Below are 18282 nucleotides of genomic sequence, written 5' to 3'. Positions count from 1 at the left end.
CTTATTCAGAAAGTCAGAAGGCATGGGATCCAGGGAAGTTTGGCCAGGTGGATTCAGAATTGGCTTGCCTGCAGAAGGCAGAGGGCGGTGGTGAAGGGAGTACATTTAGATTGGAGGATTGTGACTAGTGGTGTCCCACAAGGATCTGTTCTGTGCCCTCTACTTTTCGTGATTTTTATTAACGACCTGGATGTGGTGGTAGAGGGGTGGGTTGGCAAGTTTGCAGATGACACAAAGGTTGGTGGTGTTGTAGATAGTGTAGAGGATTGTTGAAGATTGCAGAGAGACATTGATAGGATGCAGAAGTGGCAGATGGAGTTCAACCAGGAGAAGTGTGAGGTGGTACACTTTGGAAGGACAAATTCCAAGGCAGAGTACAAAGTAAATGGCAGGATACTTGGTAGTGTGGAGGAGCAGAGAGATCTGGGGGTACATGTCCACAGATCCCTGAAAGTTGCCTCACAGGTAGATAGGGTAGTTAAGAAAGCTTATGGGGTGTTAGCTTTCATAAGTCGAGGGATAGAGTTTAAGAGTCGCGATGTAATGATGCAGCTCCATAAAACTCTGGTTAGGCCACACTTGGAGTACTGTGTCCAGTTCTGGTCACCTCACTATAGGAAGGATGTGGAAGCATTGGAAAAGGTACAGAGGAGATTTACCAGGATGCTGCCTGGTTTAGAGAGTATGGATTATGATCAGAGATTAAGGGAGCTAGGGCTTTACTCTTTGGAGAGAAGGAGGATGAGAGGAGACATGATAGAGGTGTACAAGATAATAAGAGGAATAGATAGAGTGGATAGCCAGTGCCTCTTCCCCAGGGCACCACTGCTCAATACAAGAGGACATGGCTTTAAGGTAAGGGGTGGGAAGTTCAAGGGGGATATTAGAGGAAGGTTTTTACTCAGAGGCACCACTGCTCAATACAAGGTGGGAAGTTCAAGGGGGATATTTTTAAGGCATCCGTTAGTCTTGCAAGACCATGGATCTGCGCCTGGAAAGTCTTCATTCTCCAGGGCACAGGCCTGGGCAAGGTTGTATGGAAGACCAGCAGTTGCCCATGCTGCAAGTCTCCCCTCTCCACGACACCAATGTTGTCCAAGGGAAGGGCATTAGGACCCATATAGCTTGGCACCAGTGTCGTCGCAGAGCAATGTGTGATTAAGTGCCTTGTTCAAGGACACAACACATTCCCTCGGCTGGGGCTCGAACTCATGACCTTCAGGTAGCTAGTCCAATGCCTTAACCACTTGGCCACGTGCCCACACAGGGGGATATTAGAGGAAGGTTTTTTACTCAGAGAGTGGTTGGTGCGTGGAATGCACTGCCTGAGTCAGTGGTGGAGGCAGATACACTCGTGAAGTTTAAGAGACTACTTGACAGGTATATGCAGGAATTTAAGGTGGGAGGGGGTTATATGGGATGCAGGGTTTGAGGGTCAGCACAACATTGTGGGTCGAAGGGCCTGTAATGTGCTGTACTATTCTATGTTCTATATGAATAGATAAGGTTTAGAGTAGAGGTTCCAACCTGAGGTCCACAGACCCCCTTGCTGAATGGCATTAGTCCATGGCATAAAAAAGGTTACAAACCCCTGAATAGAGGGGTATAGGTTAAAAGCAGGGAAATGGCACTACATCAGCTAGGAACCACTAAGGCAAAGAGTCTATTTATGTGCTGTACGACTTGATGACTCAAATGTTTGGTATCCAGTTTTGCCAATGACCTGAAAATAGGGGGAAGGGCATGTTGTAACAAATATGTTGTGATTCTGCAATGGGATATAGACAGAATGAGTGGGCAAAAACTTGGCAACTAAGGTTCAATAATGGAAAGTATGAGGTCATGCACTTTGGTAAGAGGAACCAAATGGAGGATGATCTGAATGGGAAAAGACAGCAAATGACTGAAGCGCAACCGTGTTCCTGTGCATGAATCACAAAAAGTTAGAAGAGATGGGTGCAGTATGTGGTTAGGACAGCAAATGGAATATTGGCCTTTATTGCAAAGGTGTTAGAAAATAGGAAATTTTATTACAATTGTACAGGCTATAGTACTATCAGAAGCAATCCAAAAGTGATTCACCCAGGCTAATTCCTTAGATGAGAGGACAGCCCGATCTAGAAAGCCTCTGCATTCTTTGAAGCTTAGAAGAATGAAGGGTGAACATTAAAACATCCTGCCAAATTAGACAGAGCTGGGTCCATTTCCAAGACCTGGACTAAAGAAGTTTTTTTTCTGTGCTGTATAAAACCATGGCTTTTTGCCCCTTGTAATTTTATGCATGTACATAAAGACAGTCCTCAGCCTCCTATATTCAAGTGAGAATAAACCCAACTCCTTTTTAACTAAAACCCTCCATTCCAAGCAACATCTTGGGGAATCCCTTTTGCACTCTTTTGGTACCGCAACTTTTTACGTTGTTTGTCAGTTGATTTGGATAACTGATGGCTCAGTGGCAAAGTTTGCAGATGATACGAAGATAGGTGGAGGGGTAGGTAGTGTTGAGGAAGCAATGTGATTGCAGCAGGACTTAGACAAATTGAAAGAATGGGCAAAAAAGTGGCAGATGGAATACAGCATTGGGAAATGTACAATAATGTATTTTGGTAAAAGGAACAGTAGTGCAGACTATTATCTAAATGAGGAGAAGGTTCAAACATCAGAGGTGCAGAGGGACTTAGGAGTCCTTGTGCAAGACTCCCAGAAGGTTAATTTACCGGTTGAGTCTGTGGAAAGGAAGGCAAATGCAATGTGAGCATTTATTTCCAGAGGAATAGAATATAAAAGCAAGGAGATAATGCTGAGCCTTTATAAGTCATTAGTCAGGCTGCACTTGGAGTACTGTCAACAGTTTAGGGCCACATATCTCAGAAAGAATGTGTTGTCATTGGAGAGAGTCCAGAGGAGGTTCAAGAGGATGATTCCAGGAATGCAGGGGGTTAACATATGAGGACTGTTTGACAACTTTGGGCCTGTACTCACTGGAATTTAGAAGAATGTGAGGGGGATCTTATTGAAACCTACCAAATGTTGAAAGACCTAGATAGGGTGGAGTGGAGAGGGCGTATCCAGAACTAGAGGGCACAGCCTCAAAACTGAGGGATGACCTTTTAGAACTGAGGTAAGGAGGATAGTGACTCTGTGGAATGCTCTGCCCCAGACTGTGGTGGAGGCCAAGTCCGTGCATATCTTTAAGGCGGTAGTTGATCATTTCCTGGTTGGTCAGGGCATCAAGTGATATGGTGAGAAGGAAGGTGCATGGGGTTAAGTGGGATTCAGGATTAGCCATGATGGAATGGCAGAGCAGACTCGATGGGCTGAATGGCCCAATTCTGCTCCTATGTCTTACGGTCTAAATGGTCCAAGACATTACAAGTCATCTACTATAAGGATCAGGGATGGAGCCTCAACATTTTACTATTAGTTAAAAGATTTGCAAAAAGGCACCCAAAGTGTGGTAGCTAAATTTATTGTTAACTTTAGGAAAATAAGTTGTAAAGAGGACAAAGGGTCTAAAAAGAAATGTAGATAGGCTCTGCATGGATATGATACAGCAACGGTTAGGGCAACGCTATTACAGCTCAGAGCAGAGTTCAGAGCTAATTTCTGATGCCATCTTTAAGGAGTTTGTATGTCCTCCTCATGAACAGGTGGGTTTGCTCTGAGTGCTCCAGTTTCTTCTCACAGTACAGACATACTGGTTAGTAGGTTAATTGGTCACTGTGAGTTGTCCTGTGATCAGGCTACAGTTAAATAGGCGTGGAGCAGCTCTTTGGGCCAGGAGGGCTTATTCCACACTGAATCTCTAAACAAAACAGATTCAGACCTCACAAATAGCGAGTATAACATGACAAAATGTGGAATTGCTCATTTTAGCAGCAAAAGTAATAAGAATATTAACTAACTGGCGAGACAGTACAGAGATTTGAGATGTTCTTGTGTATTAGTTGTGAAGTTAGAGGTGAAAGGTTTAAAAGGAAGCTGAGAGATAACATTGCTTTACACAGCGGGTGGTAGATATAGATAGAAACATAAGGCATCTACAGTACATTACAGCCCTTTCGCCCACAATGTTGTGCCGAAGCTCTGGAACAGCTGCCAGAGGAAGTGGTTGAGATAGGTACATTAGACATTCTTTTGAAAAATGTGTCAAGTATATGGGTAACAAGAATTTAGAGAGATATAAGCCAAGTGATGTGAAATGAGACTTCTTCTTCACGTGCCTTGCACCTTGGGCAATCATGGCTTTCCACATCCAACGATCCCACGCAGCGTCAATGATATCTCGCACACTTAGATCTGTTAGTTCTTTCACAGTGTCCATATATTTTCTTCTTTGCCTTCCTCTTCTGGGTTTCCCAGGCATATGGCCTTGTAACGTAAGGCATTCTATTTCTCCCTTTCTGACGACATGGCCCAGGAATTTAAGTTTCCTCTCAACTAATGTTCTCATTAAATATTTTTTTGTATGGGCATGTTGGAGTACTGTCTCATTAGTTACCCTATGTCTATATGATATTTTCAGCATTCTTCTAAGAAACCACATTTCTGTTGCTTCTAAGTTTCTTTGGAGTTCTGGCATTATAGTCCATGTTTCGGAAGCATACAGCAAGATTGACCAGATGTAACACTTTAGTAGCCTAAGCCTTGTTGTTAGGGAAATGTGTCTGTTGGTAAAAATGTGTTTCATTTTTTGGAAGTTGGTTTTGGCAATGGCAATTCTTCTTTTTATTTCTACTTTACTTCTAGCATCTTGTGATATAAAGCTACCAAGGTAATTAAAGCAGGTCTTTTGTTCAATCTCTTGGTTACCGATGTACAATTGGCAGTTGGGAGTATTCTGTTGTTTTACCAAACATTTGTTTTTTTTTTACAGTTGATATTTGGACCAAAATCTGCACTTGTTTGTACTACTTTGTCTAGGAGGATTTGTAGGTCTTCTGCAGCACTTGCTATTAGGGTGGTATGGTCTGCATATCTTATATTGTTGATGTTAACACCTCCAATTTTTATCCCATCTTGGTCTTCTATTTCTCTGAGAATCATTTCACTATAGATATTAAATAATTCCGGTGAGGCAACACATCCCTGTCTAACTCCTCTTTGAATATTAGTCCATCTGCTTATATTATCATCGATTTTTACTGCTGCCGTTTGGTTCCAATATAAATTTTGAAGCAGTTGTTGGTCCCTTCCGTCAATGTTTAGTTTAGTGAGAATTTGAAATAATTTTTCATGTTGCACTTTGGCAAATGCTTTACTGAAATCAATAAAACATAAAAAGACATCATTTTGATATTCAATTGCCCTTTCTGAAAGCATTCATAGTATACAAATTGCATTCCTAGTTTCTCTATCCTCAATAAACCCATATTGCATTTTAGAAGTTTCTGGTTTTTAACTTGTTTTTAATTGACTCAGAACAATTCTCAACAAAATCTTTATTCTGTGACTCATAAGCCTGATTGTTATATAATTTTCGCAGTCAATAGTTCCAGGAATTTTTGGCAGAGTTATAAATACTGATTTCAAGGGATTATCAGGTAATACACCAGACTGATAAATGCTATTAAACAGTTCAAAAAGAATATCTATGCCCAGATCTTCCAGGGTTTGTATCATTTCCAGTGAAATTTCATCAGAAATGGGACTAACCTGAATAAACATCTTGATTGACATGGACGTGACGGCCCTTTTCCATTCTATACTGCTCTATAACTATTTATTGCTAGGAAAATTGAATACAAAAAGGAAGGATGTGCTTCAGTTTTAGAGAACCATGGGGCCCCATGGAGGCAGCATCCATCATTAAACAACCTTACCATTTGGAACATTCTCCCTTTGCATTACTACCATCAGAGGAGATTACAGGAGTCTAAAGACCCACACTCGATGATTCAGAAACAACTTCTTCCACTCTACCATCAAATTTCTAAGTAGTCCATGAACACTACCACATTACTCCCTATCCTTGCACTATTTATTTTTTAATTTATGGTACTTTTGTCTTTGCACTGTACTGCTGTTGTAACATAACAAATATCACATCCTGTATAACAGCGATAATAAACCTGATTCCGATCCTGACAGGTCTGGGAAGGCGGACTGGAGAAGATGCTGCCTCTTCGAAGTTCAAAGTAAATCAATTATCAAAGTACATATATGTCACCATATACAACCCTCAGATTCAGTTTCTTGCAGGTATACTTCATAAATCCAATAACCATAATAGAATCAATAAAAACCGCACCCAACAGGGCGGACAGCCAGTGTGCAAAACAAACTCTGCAAATACAATCAACGACTGATCATGTCATGTTGTTGATATTTATTGTTTATTATCATTATTTCATTTGCTTGTATTTTCTGTGAATGCCCGCAAGGAAATGAGTCCTAGGGTTGTAGATGGTGACATACATGTACTTTGATAATAAAGTTACCTGGAACTTTGAATGATGAAGGCCAGCACACTACATACTTTCTTAATCAACCACCCTATGAACTTTGGCAAATTTGAGGGATCACTTGACATGTATCCTAAGTCCCTATGTTCCTCCACACTGCTAACAATCCTGCCGTTACCTTTTTACTTCACTTTGAGTTTGATCTTCACTAACCCTTACCAGAATGCACTGGAAGTTCACTGCACTAATAGCTGGAATGAATGGTTGGTTTGATGAGCTTGTATGCATAAATATTCAGAAGAGTGAATGGGTACCTTACTGAACATCAAGGACACTGAGGGGTGTTTGACATGGTGGACGTAGACAGGATGATTTCTCTTGTGGGGAATCTAGAACTTGAATCAGAGTCAGGTCTACTCTATATATACACGACAGTGTGGCTCGGCACAGCTCAAATGCCATCTATACATTTGAGAAGCGCAGAATCAAATATCACTGTGATGATTGTATGTTCTAGTATCAGTTGTTTGGCGACAATAAAGTATAAAGTATGAAGTATTATCACCAGCATGTGACGTGAAATTTGTTAACTTAGCAGCAGTTCAATGCAATACATAATCTAGCAGAGAGAAAAAATAAATAAGTAAATCAATTACATATATTGAATAGATTTAAAAAAACGTGCAAAAACATACACACTGTATATTAAAAGAAAAGTGAGGTAGTGTTCAAAGATTCAACGTCCATTTAGGAATCAGATGGCAGAGGGCAAGAAGCTGTTCCTGGATCACTGAGCCTTCAGGCTTCTGTATCTCCTACCTGATGGTAACAGTGAGAAAAGGGCATGCCCTGGGTGCTGGAGGTCCTTAATAATGGATGCTGCCTTTCTGAGACACCACTCCCTGAAGATGTCCTGGGTACTTTGTAGGCTAGTATCCAAGATGGAGCTGACTAGATTTACAACCTTCTGCAGCTTCTTTTGGTCCTGTGCAGTAGCCCCTCCATACCAGACAGTGATGCAGCCTGTCAGAATGCTCTCCGCAGTTTTTGAGCTTATTTGTTGACATGCCAAATCTCTTCAAACTCCTAATAAGGTATAGCCACTGTCTTGCTTTCTTTATAACTACATTGATATGTTGGGACCAGATTAGATCCTCAGAGATCTTGACACCTAGGAACTTGAAGCTGCTCACTCTCTCCACTTCTGATCCCTCAATGAGGATTGGTATGTGTTCCTTCGTCTTACCCTTCCTGAAGTCCACAATCAGCTCTTTCATCTTACTGATGTTTAGTGCCAGGTTGTTGCTGCGGCACCATTCCACTAGTTGGCATACCTCACTCCTGTATGCCTTCTCTTCACCACCTGAGATTCTACTAACAATGGTTGTATTGGCAGCAAATGTATAGATGGCATTTGAGCTATGCCTAGTCACACTGTCATGTGTATATATAGAGTAGAGCAGTGGGCTAAGCACACACCCCTGAGGTACGCCAGTGTCGATCGTCAGCGAGGAGGATATGTTATCACCAATCTGCACAGACTGTGGTCTTCCGGTTAGGAAGCTGAGGATCCAATTGCAGAGGGAGGTACAGAGACTCAGGCCAAATGACTCCTGAGATCATAGCTGAACTGATTGTAACCTCAACTCTGCATTCTTCACTTTCACACTTCTGGTTTTTAAATTTTACTTAATTCTGCCATCTTCTCCTTTGACGAGGTCCCTTTTTGGTCCTACTTTCTGCACAATTTCCACTCCATGGTTTGTGAATGATATTTGCATTCACTTTTATGCGAAACACGAATGTATTCTGAAGGGATTGCAGAATTTTACTGCATAGAAGGCTGCACTTGGCCCACCGTGTGCAGGCCAGGCAAGCAATGGAGTTATTTAGGCTGTTCTTAAAAATGTCATTCTTTAGCTCTTAGCTATTTAGGCCACTTCCCTTCAAAGACTGAACCAGAAGTTTTTAAAGGTAGAAAAAGCAGAAACCCACACGAAATGCTAGAGGAACTCAGCAGGGCAGTAGCAATCATGGACTCTGCCTGAAACATTGACTGTTTATTAACCTTCATGGATGCTGCCTGACCTGCTGAGCTCCTGCAGCATTTTGTGTGTGTTGCTCTGAATTTCCAGTATCTGCAGAATCTCTTGTTTTTATGAAAAGCAGAAACCTTTTCAGGTAGTGAGATGCAGACCTTCCAACGTATTTTGGACAAGGAACATTTCTCCTTTCCAGTGAACTGCAGAGTGAAAGAAACCTTTTGTATTCATCCTGCTGAGGGGAAGGGAGAGTAACACAATTTTATAAGGCTCAGTTAAATCTCCTCCCAGTCTACCTTGTTAGAAAGAAAAATATGGTTGCCTCATAATTCTTCAGCTCTGGCCATATACAAATCCATCTCTGCACCCTTTGAAGTTCTCGTGTCCATGCAGTGGTAGTGATCAGAAGGGTATTCAGTACAGTGGGGTGGTGTAAGGTCATGACCACCCTTTACATTCCATTTCTCAGGGTAGTAATTAGGATTTGTTTCTTGCCCATCTTTTATTGATTTTTTAAATTCAGAAATGCACTGTGGAACAAGTCTTTCCGGCCCTCCAAGCCACACCTAATTTAATCCAAGTCTAATCACAGGACAATTTACAATGACCAGTTAACCTACTAATTGGTATATCATTGGACTGTGGGATGAAACAAGAGCATCGGGAGTAAATTCATGCATTCATGGGGAGATGTGCAGATGATGTCAGAAATTAACTCTGAACTCCTACATTCTGAGCTAACTGCTATGCTGCCATGGCATCCAGTAATTTTCAAACATTTACTCTAACACCTTTCTAGATATTTAAAAATCTATCATTCATCATGTATTCCCTTACCCTCCGCTAATGCATGACCTCACAATTCTCTCGGTCGAATCCTAGTCCATTGGGGTAATTGAAATCCCCTAATTTTACAGCTTTACAATTTGCATCTCAAAAGAGTATTTTCCCAATTGAATGAAATGGTGGCCTAATTCTGTTGATTGTTCAAAATCCTTTTCGGGTTAACAGTGGAACTGGATACTTCCTTCTACATATTCTTTTTGAACAAAACATGAATCTGATTTCAATATAACTGCAGACATTCCTTTTGTATGTAAAAAGACAAGGAAGTAGTAATGCAACTACAAGCTCTACCTTCCACCCCCAACGTGATTTGAATAGGTTTCCCTGTGTGAAAAATAATTCAACAGCCAGACGGGAACACACCATTACGTTTGGCTTCCAGCTGGGGAAAATATGCTCTCCTTTTTCCATACTGAAATTCTTGGTTAACAAAGAAATATATCTGCTTGAGCTAACCAGCCAGTCCAGCATCACTGCACCAAAATAGGCCCATGATATCTGTACTAACTGTGATGCTAATTAAACCAACCACTTTTGTCTGCATATGATCATATTCCTCCACTCTCTGAATCATGTGACTGTCTAAAAGCTTCTTAAGTATCACTATCGAGTCTCCCTCTAACAGTGGCAACATGTTCAGGCACCTATAACTTACTCAACACACCTCTTCTAGACCTTCCCCCTCTCACCTTAAAGCTATGCCCTCTTGTATTTGACATTTCTAGATTGGGAAAAAAGACAATTTACCCCTCTCATAATTTGATGTCAGGCTAGGATTACAGATCCCCTCTGCCTCTAATGGTCCAGTTTGTCCCCATCTCTTCTTAGAGCTAATACAACTCCAATCCAGGCAGCATCCTGGTGAATCGCTTCTGCCCTCTCCAAGCCTCCACATCCTTCCTGTATTGGGGTGACCAATATCAGCCTAACCAAAGTTATATAAAGCTGCATTATGACCAAAAGACAAAGGAGCAGAATTCAGCCATTCAGCCCATCGATTTTGCTCCGTCATGGCTGATTTATTATCCTTCTCAACCCCATTTTCCTGCTTTCTCTTTGAGCCCTGACTTCCTGATTCCTGCATCTGATGCCACAGCTAATGAAGGCAAGGATGCCATATATTTTCTTCTTCACCCTATCTAGTTGCGTTGCACTTTCAGGAACTTTGATCTAATGATCCCTCTGTACATCAGTGCTATTAAAGGTCTTATCATTTACTGTACACTTTCCTCTTACATTTGACCTCTAAAGTACAACACCTCATAACGTGCCTGGAATAAAGTCCACCTGCTATTTCTCTGCCCATATCTGCAACTGATATATATCCTGCTGAATCCTTTGGTAGCCTTCTTTACTACTGACATCGCAACCAATTTTTATGTCATCTGCAAGTTTACTAATCATCCCATCCACACTTTTGCCCAATCACAAAGGCTCCAGCACTGACCCTTGTGAAGATTGCTGGTCACTACACTCCAGTCCGAATAACGATCCTCCACCACTATCCTGTCTTGTATGTCTAAGCCAATTCTGAATCTGATCTACCAAGCCACCACAGATCTCATGCCACCTTAATGATTGAAATGTTAATAACCAAAATGTTGCTTGCTTAAAAACTTCCCCAAAGCTTGCATTGCTGACCTACTTTTTCACTAATTCTTCAAAATCAACCTAATACCTGCAAGTAATTTTAGGGATCAATGAAGAGAATGGAAAAAAAGGAATTTGTTGAAATCCAAAATCTGGACCAACAAACTGATGCCAGTAAACACTGCTCAAGAGTTTAATTGATGCCCACCTTGATCTGCTGCCAGAGTATGAGCTATGCCTGGAGGAATGGCTGGAATACGAGCTGTAAGAAGATGATCTCGAATGTGATCTTGATTGCGACCTGGATGACCCAGATCCTGAATATGAAGAAGAACGAGATGAAGACCTGAAAAAGATTTTAAAAGGCAACTGCTTACTTCAATCATAACACAGTGAAATACATTAAATTGCAGATGGCAGCATGACCCCAAAACATCTCACACCCGTGCCAAGATTAGATCCCTGTCAAAACAATAACTGCACATTAATGATTTCATAATGAAAGGTCAAGTAGCTTCATGCTATGCAAAGGAGAACTGTAGAAGTCAGAATTTATTGTAGCTTATCACTTACACCTATAAAAGTTATTTTAAGGTCTGCTTGTATATATTCAAATTGATACAATATTTTTGAAGGGCATTCTACTCTCTATCTGTTGAACCATTTCTGCTTATCTAGGTAAACACATTTCATTTTTTGAAGCCTGGATAGGACAGACAGCTGACAATCACGAGACATTCATATCCCATTGGAGCACACAAGAGCTGATTGCCGCTTAACTTAAGGGGAAAATCTAGGGCCTGCTGCCTTGAAGACTCAACACACATCCCATGTTCACCCCAGTGAACTCCCCAAGTTTAGCGATTTAAAGTCATACAGTTATACAGCATGGAACCAGACCCGTTGGCACAACTCATCCATGCCAACTGAATTGTCTTCCAGAGCCATTTGCCCCATATTCCTCTGAATGATTCCAATCAATGCAGCCTCTGAATAGAGGGACATCCATTTACAGCAGCCATGAGAGGAAATTTCTTTAGCCAGAGTGTGGTTTGTGGAATTTATTGCCAGAGACAGCTGCAGAGGTCAAGTCAATGGGTATACTTAAGTGGAGGCTGATAAGTTCTTGATTAGCCAGGGTGTCAAAGGTTATGGGGAGAAGACAGGAGAATGGGGTTGAGAAGGATAACAAATCAGCCATGATGGAATGGCAGAGCAGACTCAATGGGCTGTAGAGGCTAATTACGCTGCTATGGTCTTAATGTGAGGTTCACAATTTTTTTTATATAAATAGGGTAGGTAGTTATCCACGAATGTAGTAATGGTATAAATGGCTGGAAATAGAACCAGGTAAGTTTAAAGGGTTAAGAGGAAAGATGCTCTGGAAGCTTTGACAGGGGAAAGTCAAGCTGGGAGAAGAGGACACAGAGTTATTCAGGAACAAGTGGAATGCAATTGTTATCCACAATAAACCACATATTTTAGCACAGATGCAGCAACCTAAAGAATCCTGAAAGCCATTTCATAGCTTTAGTGACTCTTCACCTTCTGCTGTATCTTGAGCATAAATAAAAATGACAGGGTGAATATCAACTATGAATGTCCATGCTTTCAGATTTAGCCCCTCCAGCATATCTTACCTGCAAACACTTGAGTTGACTGTACAGCACCCTAATGTGGCAGTTAGACATACAAAAGGTCAACAGGAGAGAGCTCTATCACTGAATCCATGGTCATGTTATTATACATTACACATTGGTCCAGGCAGATAGGGCTCATCACCTCTGGTTGGCAGTTCATCTAGAGCCTGCTCTGCTATTCCATTATGGCTGATTTATTATCCCTCTCAACCACATTTTCCTGCCTTCTACCCATAATCTTCAATACCCTCACTAATCAATAATCTATCAACCTCTGCTTTAAATACACCTAATGACAGCCTCCACAGCTGTTTGTGGCAACAAATTCTATAGATTCACCACTCTTCGGATAAGGAAATTCCTCCTCATCTCTGTTCTAAGTGGATGTTCCTCTATTCCAAGGCTGTGCCCTCCGGCCCTGGACTCCCCCACTACAGAAAACATCCTCTCCACATCCACTCTATCTATGCCTTTCAATGTTCAATAGATTTCAGTGAGATCTCCCCCTCAAACTCCAGTGAGTACAGGCCCATAGCCATTAAAACAGTCCTAATGTTTTAACCATTTCATTCCTGGGAAGTTTTTGGACCCTTCCTTTGGATCCTCTCCAATGTCAGCACATCTTTTTATTAGATAAGGGGCCCAAAACTGCTCACAATACTCCATGTCATCTGACCAATGCTTTATAAAGCCTCAGTATTATATCCTTGCTTTATATTCTATTCCTCTCAACATGAATGCTAACATTGCATTTGTCCTCCATACTAACTCAATCTACAAATTAACTTTAGAGAATCCTGCAAGAAAACTCACAAGTCCCTTTGCTCCTCTGATTTTTCAGCTTTCTCCATTTAGAAAATAGTTTAAGCTTTTATTCCTTCTATCAAAGTGCATGACCATAGATTTCTCAATATTATATTCCATTTGCCAATTCTTTGTCTATTCCCGCAATCTATGTACTTCTGCAGACTACCTGCATCCTCAACACTAACTATCCCTCCAATTATCTTCATATCGTCCAAGGCTTAGCCACTAAGCCATCAATTCTGTCATCTAACTCGTTGACATATAGTGTGAAACGAATCAGTCCCAACACAGACCCCTGCAGGACACCACTAGTCACCAGCAGCCAATCAGAAAAGGTTCCATTTATTCCCACTCTTTGCCTCATGCCAGTCAGCCAACCTTCTATCCATGCTGGTATCTCTTCTGTAATACCATGGGCTCTTATCTTGTTTAGCAGCGACATATGTGGCACATTGTTAAAGGTTTTCTGAAACAATGTCACTGATTCTCCTTTGTCTATCCTGCCTGTTATATCTTCAAAATATTCCATCATCCTCTCAATACCTCCTTGTTGTAATTGGATCCTTGATTTTCTCACTTGCAGACCCAATTCAGTTTGGATTGGCAACAAGATCTCCTCCATGATCTCCATCAGCACAGATGCACCTCAAGGCTGTGTGCTTAGCTCCCTGCTCTACTCACTTTACACTTATGACAGTGTGGCTAAGCACGGTTCCAATGCCATATTCGAGTCTGCGTACAACATCACTGTCATAGACAGAATCAAAGGTGATGATAAATCAGCATACAGGAGGGAGATTGAAAATTTGGCTGAATGGTGACATAACAACAACCTCTTACTTAATGTCAGCAAGACCAAGAAGCTGATTATTGACTGCAGGAGAAGAAAACGGAGGTCCATGAGCCAGTCCTCATCAGAGGATCAAAGATGGAGGGAGTCGGCACCTTAAAAGAATGGCATTGTAGCGTAGTGGTTAGCACAACCCTTTATAGTACTTGCGACCTGGGTTCAATTCTTGCTGCTGCTCCATAAGGAGTTTGTACATTCTCGCCACGACCACATGGGTTTCTCCCAGGTGCTCTGGTTTCCACCTACTGTCCAAAGATGTACCAGGTGGTTGGTTAATTGATCATTGTAAACTGTCCTGTGATTAGGCTAGGATTAAATTGGGGGACTGCAAGGTGGCGTGGCTCAAAGGGCCTACTCCGCGCTGTATCACAATAAATAAATTAATTAAATCCTCATTGTTTTTATTTCAGGCAGCTTCTATTTCCTTAGGAGTCTGTGAAGATTCAGCATGACATCTAAAACTCTAACAAACTTTTATACATGTATAATGGAGAGTATATTGACTGGCTGCACCATAGCCTAGTATGGAAACACCAATGCCCTTAATCACAAAATCCTTCAAAAAGTAGTGAATACAGTCCAGTCCATCATGGGTAAAGCCCTCCCCAAGATTGAGCGCATCTACACGAAACACTGTTGCACAAAAGCAGCATCCATTATCAGGGGCCCCCGTCACCCAGGACATGCTCTCTTCTCACTGCTGCCATCAGGAAGGTGATACAGGAGTCTCAGGACTCACAACAACAGGTTCAGGAACAGTTTTTTACCCCTTTACCATCAGGCTCTTGAACCAAAGGAGATAACTTTGCTCACTTCACTCGCTCCATCATTGAAATGCTCCCACAACCTATGGACTCACTTTCAAGGCCTCTTCATCTCAGGCTGTTGATATTATTTATTTATTGATTTATTTATTATTTCTTTCACTTTGTATTGGAACAGATTGTTGTCTTTTACACACTGGTTGAATGCCCAAGTTGGTGAGTCTTTCATTTATTCTATTATGGCTATTATACTATAATGGATTTATTGAGTATCCCTGCAAGAAAATGAACCTCAGGGTTCATATTGTGACACACATGTACTTTGAACTATTTCAAAGGTAGCCATGCTGACTTCAGCTTATTTTATCACGTGCCTCTGGGACCACAAAGGTATGGTTAAGGGAGGTAGAGAAGTACTTATAGAGTGGCTTTAAATGGTGGACTAGAAAATATTCAGGATTCACCAACTTCATCCAGTCTTGTGTGGATGAGTGTGTGCCTTCGATAACATACTGGACATACCCAAAAAGCTGTGGCTGAACCAGGATTCACAGTCCGCTGAGGGCTAGATCTGTGGCATTCAAGACCTGTGATCTCGAATTCCAGGTACAACATACAGAAGGCTATTCTATGAGCAAAAAGGCAATTCCAAATTAAGTTACAGATGGAACTGGATGCATGCCAACTCTGGCAGGGTTTGCTACATTACTGCCTACAAGACAAAACCTAATATCAAGAATGGCTGTGATGCTTCACCCTCAGATGAGTGCAATGCCTTTCAACAACACTTTGAAAAGGAAAATAAAATTACACCTGTGAATCCCTGTGATCTTTGTTTATGAGGCTAATGTCAGAACATCTTTCATGAGGATGAACCTTCGTAAAGCGTCAGGCCCTGATGGTGTACCTGGAAGGGTGCTGTGCCAGCCGGCTGGTGAGAGTGTTCATGGATCTCTTCAGCCTCTCACTGCTGCAGCTGGAAGCTCCCACCTACTTCAAAAGGGTGACAATTATACCAGTGCCCAAGAAGAGCAGGGTGAGCTGCCTCAATGACTGTCACCTAGTGGCATTCATATCTACTGTGATGAAGTGCTTTGAGAGGTTAGTCATGGCCAGAATAACTCCTGTCTACAGCGAGGACCTGGAACTGCTGTAATCTCACTGGCTCTCTGCTTGACCTTGGATCACCTGGACAATAGTAATACCCACGTCAGAACACGGTCCATTGATTATGGGTCAGCATTCAGCACAATCATAACTTCAGTACAAATAAGAAAGCTCTAAAAGCTGGGCCTCTAATACCACCCTCTGCATCTATATCTTTGATTTCCTCATCAGTGACCACAGTCTGTACAGATCGGAAATAACACCCTCCCACCCCCTGCTGACAAGTAACACCAGCACATCACAAGGATACGTGCTTAGCCCGCTGCTCTACTCTCTCTACACCCATGATTGTGTGGCTAAGTACAGCTGAAACACCATCTATAAATTTACCAATGACAAAACTATTGTTGACTGAATTTTAGATGGTGACGAAGAGGCATACATAGATCAGCTGTTTGAGTGGTTTTGCAACAACTACTTTGCACGCAACATCAGTAAGACCAAGGAATTGATTTTGGATTTTAGGAAGAGGAAGTCAGGAGAATGCACACCAGTCCACATCACAGGGTCTGCAGTGGAAAAGATGAGCAGTTTTAAGTTCATGGGTGTAAATGTCTCTGAAGATCTATCCTACGCCCAATATGTGAGAGACAGATGCAGAGATGTAGTCACCCGAAGTTGCAGGAGGCAGGAGGAAAGTACCTTGGCGTCTGTCAGGAGAGGGAAAGGGAATGGCAGTCAGTTTTGAGTACCCCCATGGCCATTCCCCTCAATAATTATACCGCTTTGGATACTGTTAGGCGTTGGAGAGAGAGGAGATGATGACCTAGCGGGGGAAGCCACAGCGGCCAGGTCTCTGGCTCTGTGGCTCAGAGGGGAAGTGGGGAGAAGAGGAATGTAGTAGAGAAAGGAGATTTTATAATTAGACGAGCAGACAGCAGATACAATGGATGTGAAAGAGACACCTGGATGGTATGTTGCCTCCCAGGTATCAAGGTCAGGGATGTCATGGATTGGGTCCGCAACATTTTGCAGGGGTAAGGGTGAACAGCTGGAAGTTGTGGTGCATATTATTACCAATGACATATATAGGAAAAAGGATGAGGTTCAGAAGAGAGAATATGGGCAGTTAGGCAAAACTGAAAAGCAAGACTTCCAGGATAATAATCCCTGGATTGCTGCCTGTGTCACGTGCCTTTGAAGGTAAGAATAGAATGATTTGGCAGATGAATGTGTGGCTGAGGAAACTGTGTGGGGGCGGAGGTTCATATTTCTGGATTATTGTGATTGCTTCTGGGGAAGTTATGACCTGTACAAAAGGGATAGCTTACACCTGAACCTGAGGGGAACCGATATCCTGACGGGCAGGTTTGCTAAAGCTGCTGGGGAGGGTTTAAAAACGCAAGCACGAGGAATTCTGCAGATGCTGGAAATTCAAGCAACACAAATCAAAGTTGCTGGTGAACGCAGCAGACCAGGCTCGGCTTGAAACGTCGACTATATCTCTTCCTAGAGATGCTGCCTGGCCTGCTGCGTTCACTAGCAACTTTGATGTGGGGAGGGTTTAAACTAACTTGGCAGGGGAATAGGAACTGGAGAGATAGGGATAAGGCTGAGGCAGTTGTTATACAAGTAGCGGTGTGTAGTGCTGTGAGGAAGGACGGGCAGATGATTGGGCACAATTGCAGTCGGTGGGATGATTTAAAGTGTAACAGCTAATACAGAACTGAAGGTTTTATATATAAATGCGCACAGTATATGGAATAAGGTAGGTGATCTTGTAGTGTAGTTAAGAGATTGGTAGGTATGATGTTCTGGGCATCTCTGAGTCACGGTTGAAGAAAGATCACAGTTGGGAGCTTAACGTCCAAGGATACACATTGCATTGAAAGGACAGGCAGGTTAGGCAGAGGGGGTGGCGTTGATCTATTGGTAAAAAAATGAAGTCAAATCATTAGAAAGACGTGACATAGGATTGGAAGGTGTAGAGTCCTTGTGGGTAGACTTAAGAAACTGCAAAGGTAAAGACACCCCGATGAGGGTTGTATACAGGCATCCAAACAGTAGTCCGGATGTGAGTTACAATGGGAAATAGAAAAGTCATGTAAAAGAACAATGCTGCGATGGTCATGGGGAAATTCAATACGTAAGAGATTGGGAAAATACGGCTGGTGCTGGATTACAAAGAATGGGATTTGTAGAATGCCTATGAGATGGCTTTTTAGAGCAGCC

General features: G+C 42.0%; 1 protein-coding gene across 2 annotated transcripts in view; it reads right to left on the bottom strand.

Annotated features, from left to right (window-relative positions):
• Positions 1–18282, bottom strand: part of zc3h18 (zinc finger CCCH-type containing 18) — a 303202-nt gene that overhangs the window by 59746 nt on the left and 225174 nt on the right. For both annotated transcript variants that reach the window (XM_072280013.1, XM_072280014.1), the window contains one exon: positions 11091–11228. In XM_072280013.1, coding sequence (XP_072136114.1) covers positions 11091–11228 — 138 coding nt within the window. The remainder of the gene's footprint in view (positions 1–11090; positions 11229–18282) is intronic.

This window comes from Mobula birostris, chromosome 15 (assembly GCF_030028105.1).
Source record: "Mobula birostris isolate sMobBir1 chromosome 15, sMobBir1.hap1, whole genome shotgun sequence".
Lineage (NCBI taxonomy): Eukaryota > Metazoa > Chordata > Chondrichthyes > Myliobatiformes > Myliobatidae > Mobula > Mobula birostris.
Note: the sequence above shows the minus strand (reverse complement) of the source record. Positions and strands in the feature narration are given on the sequence as shown.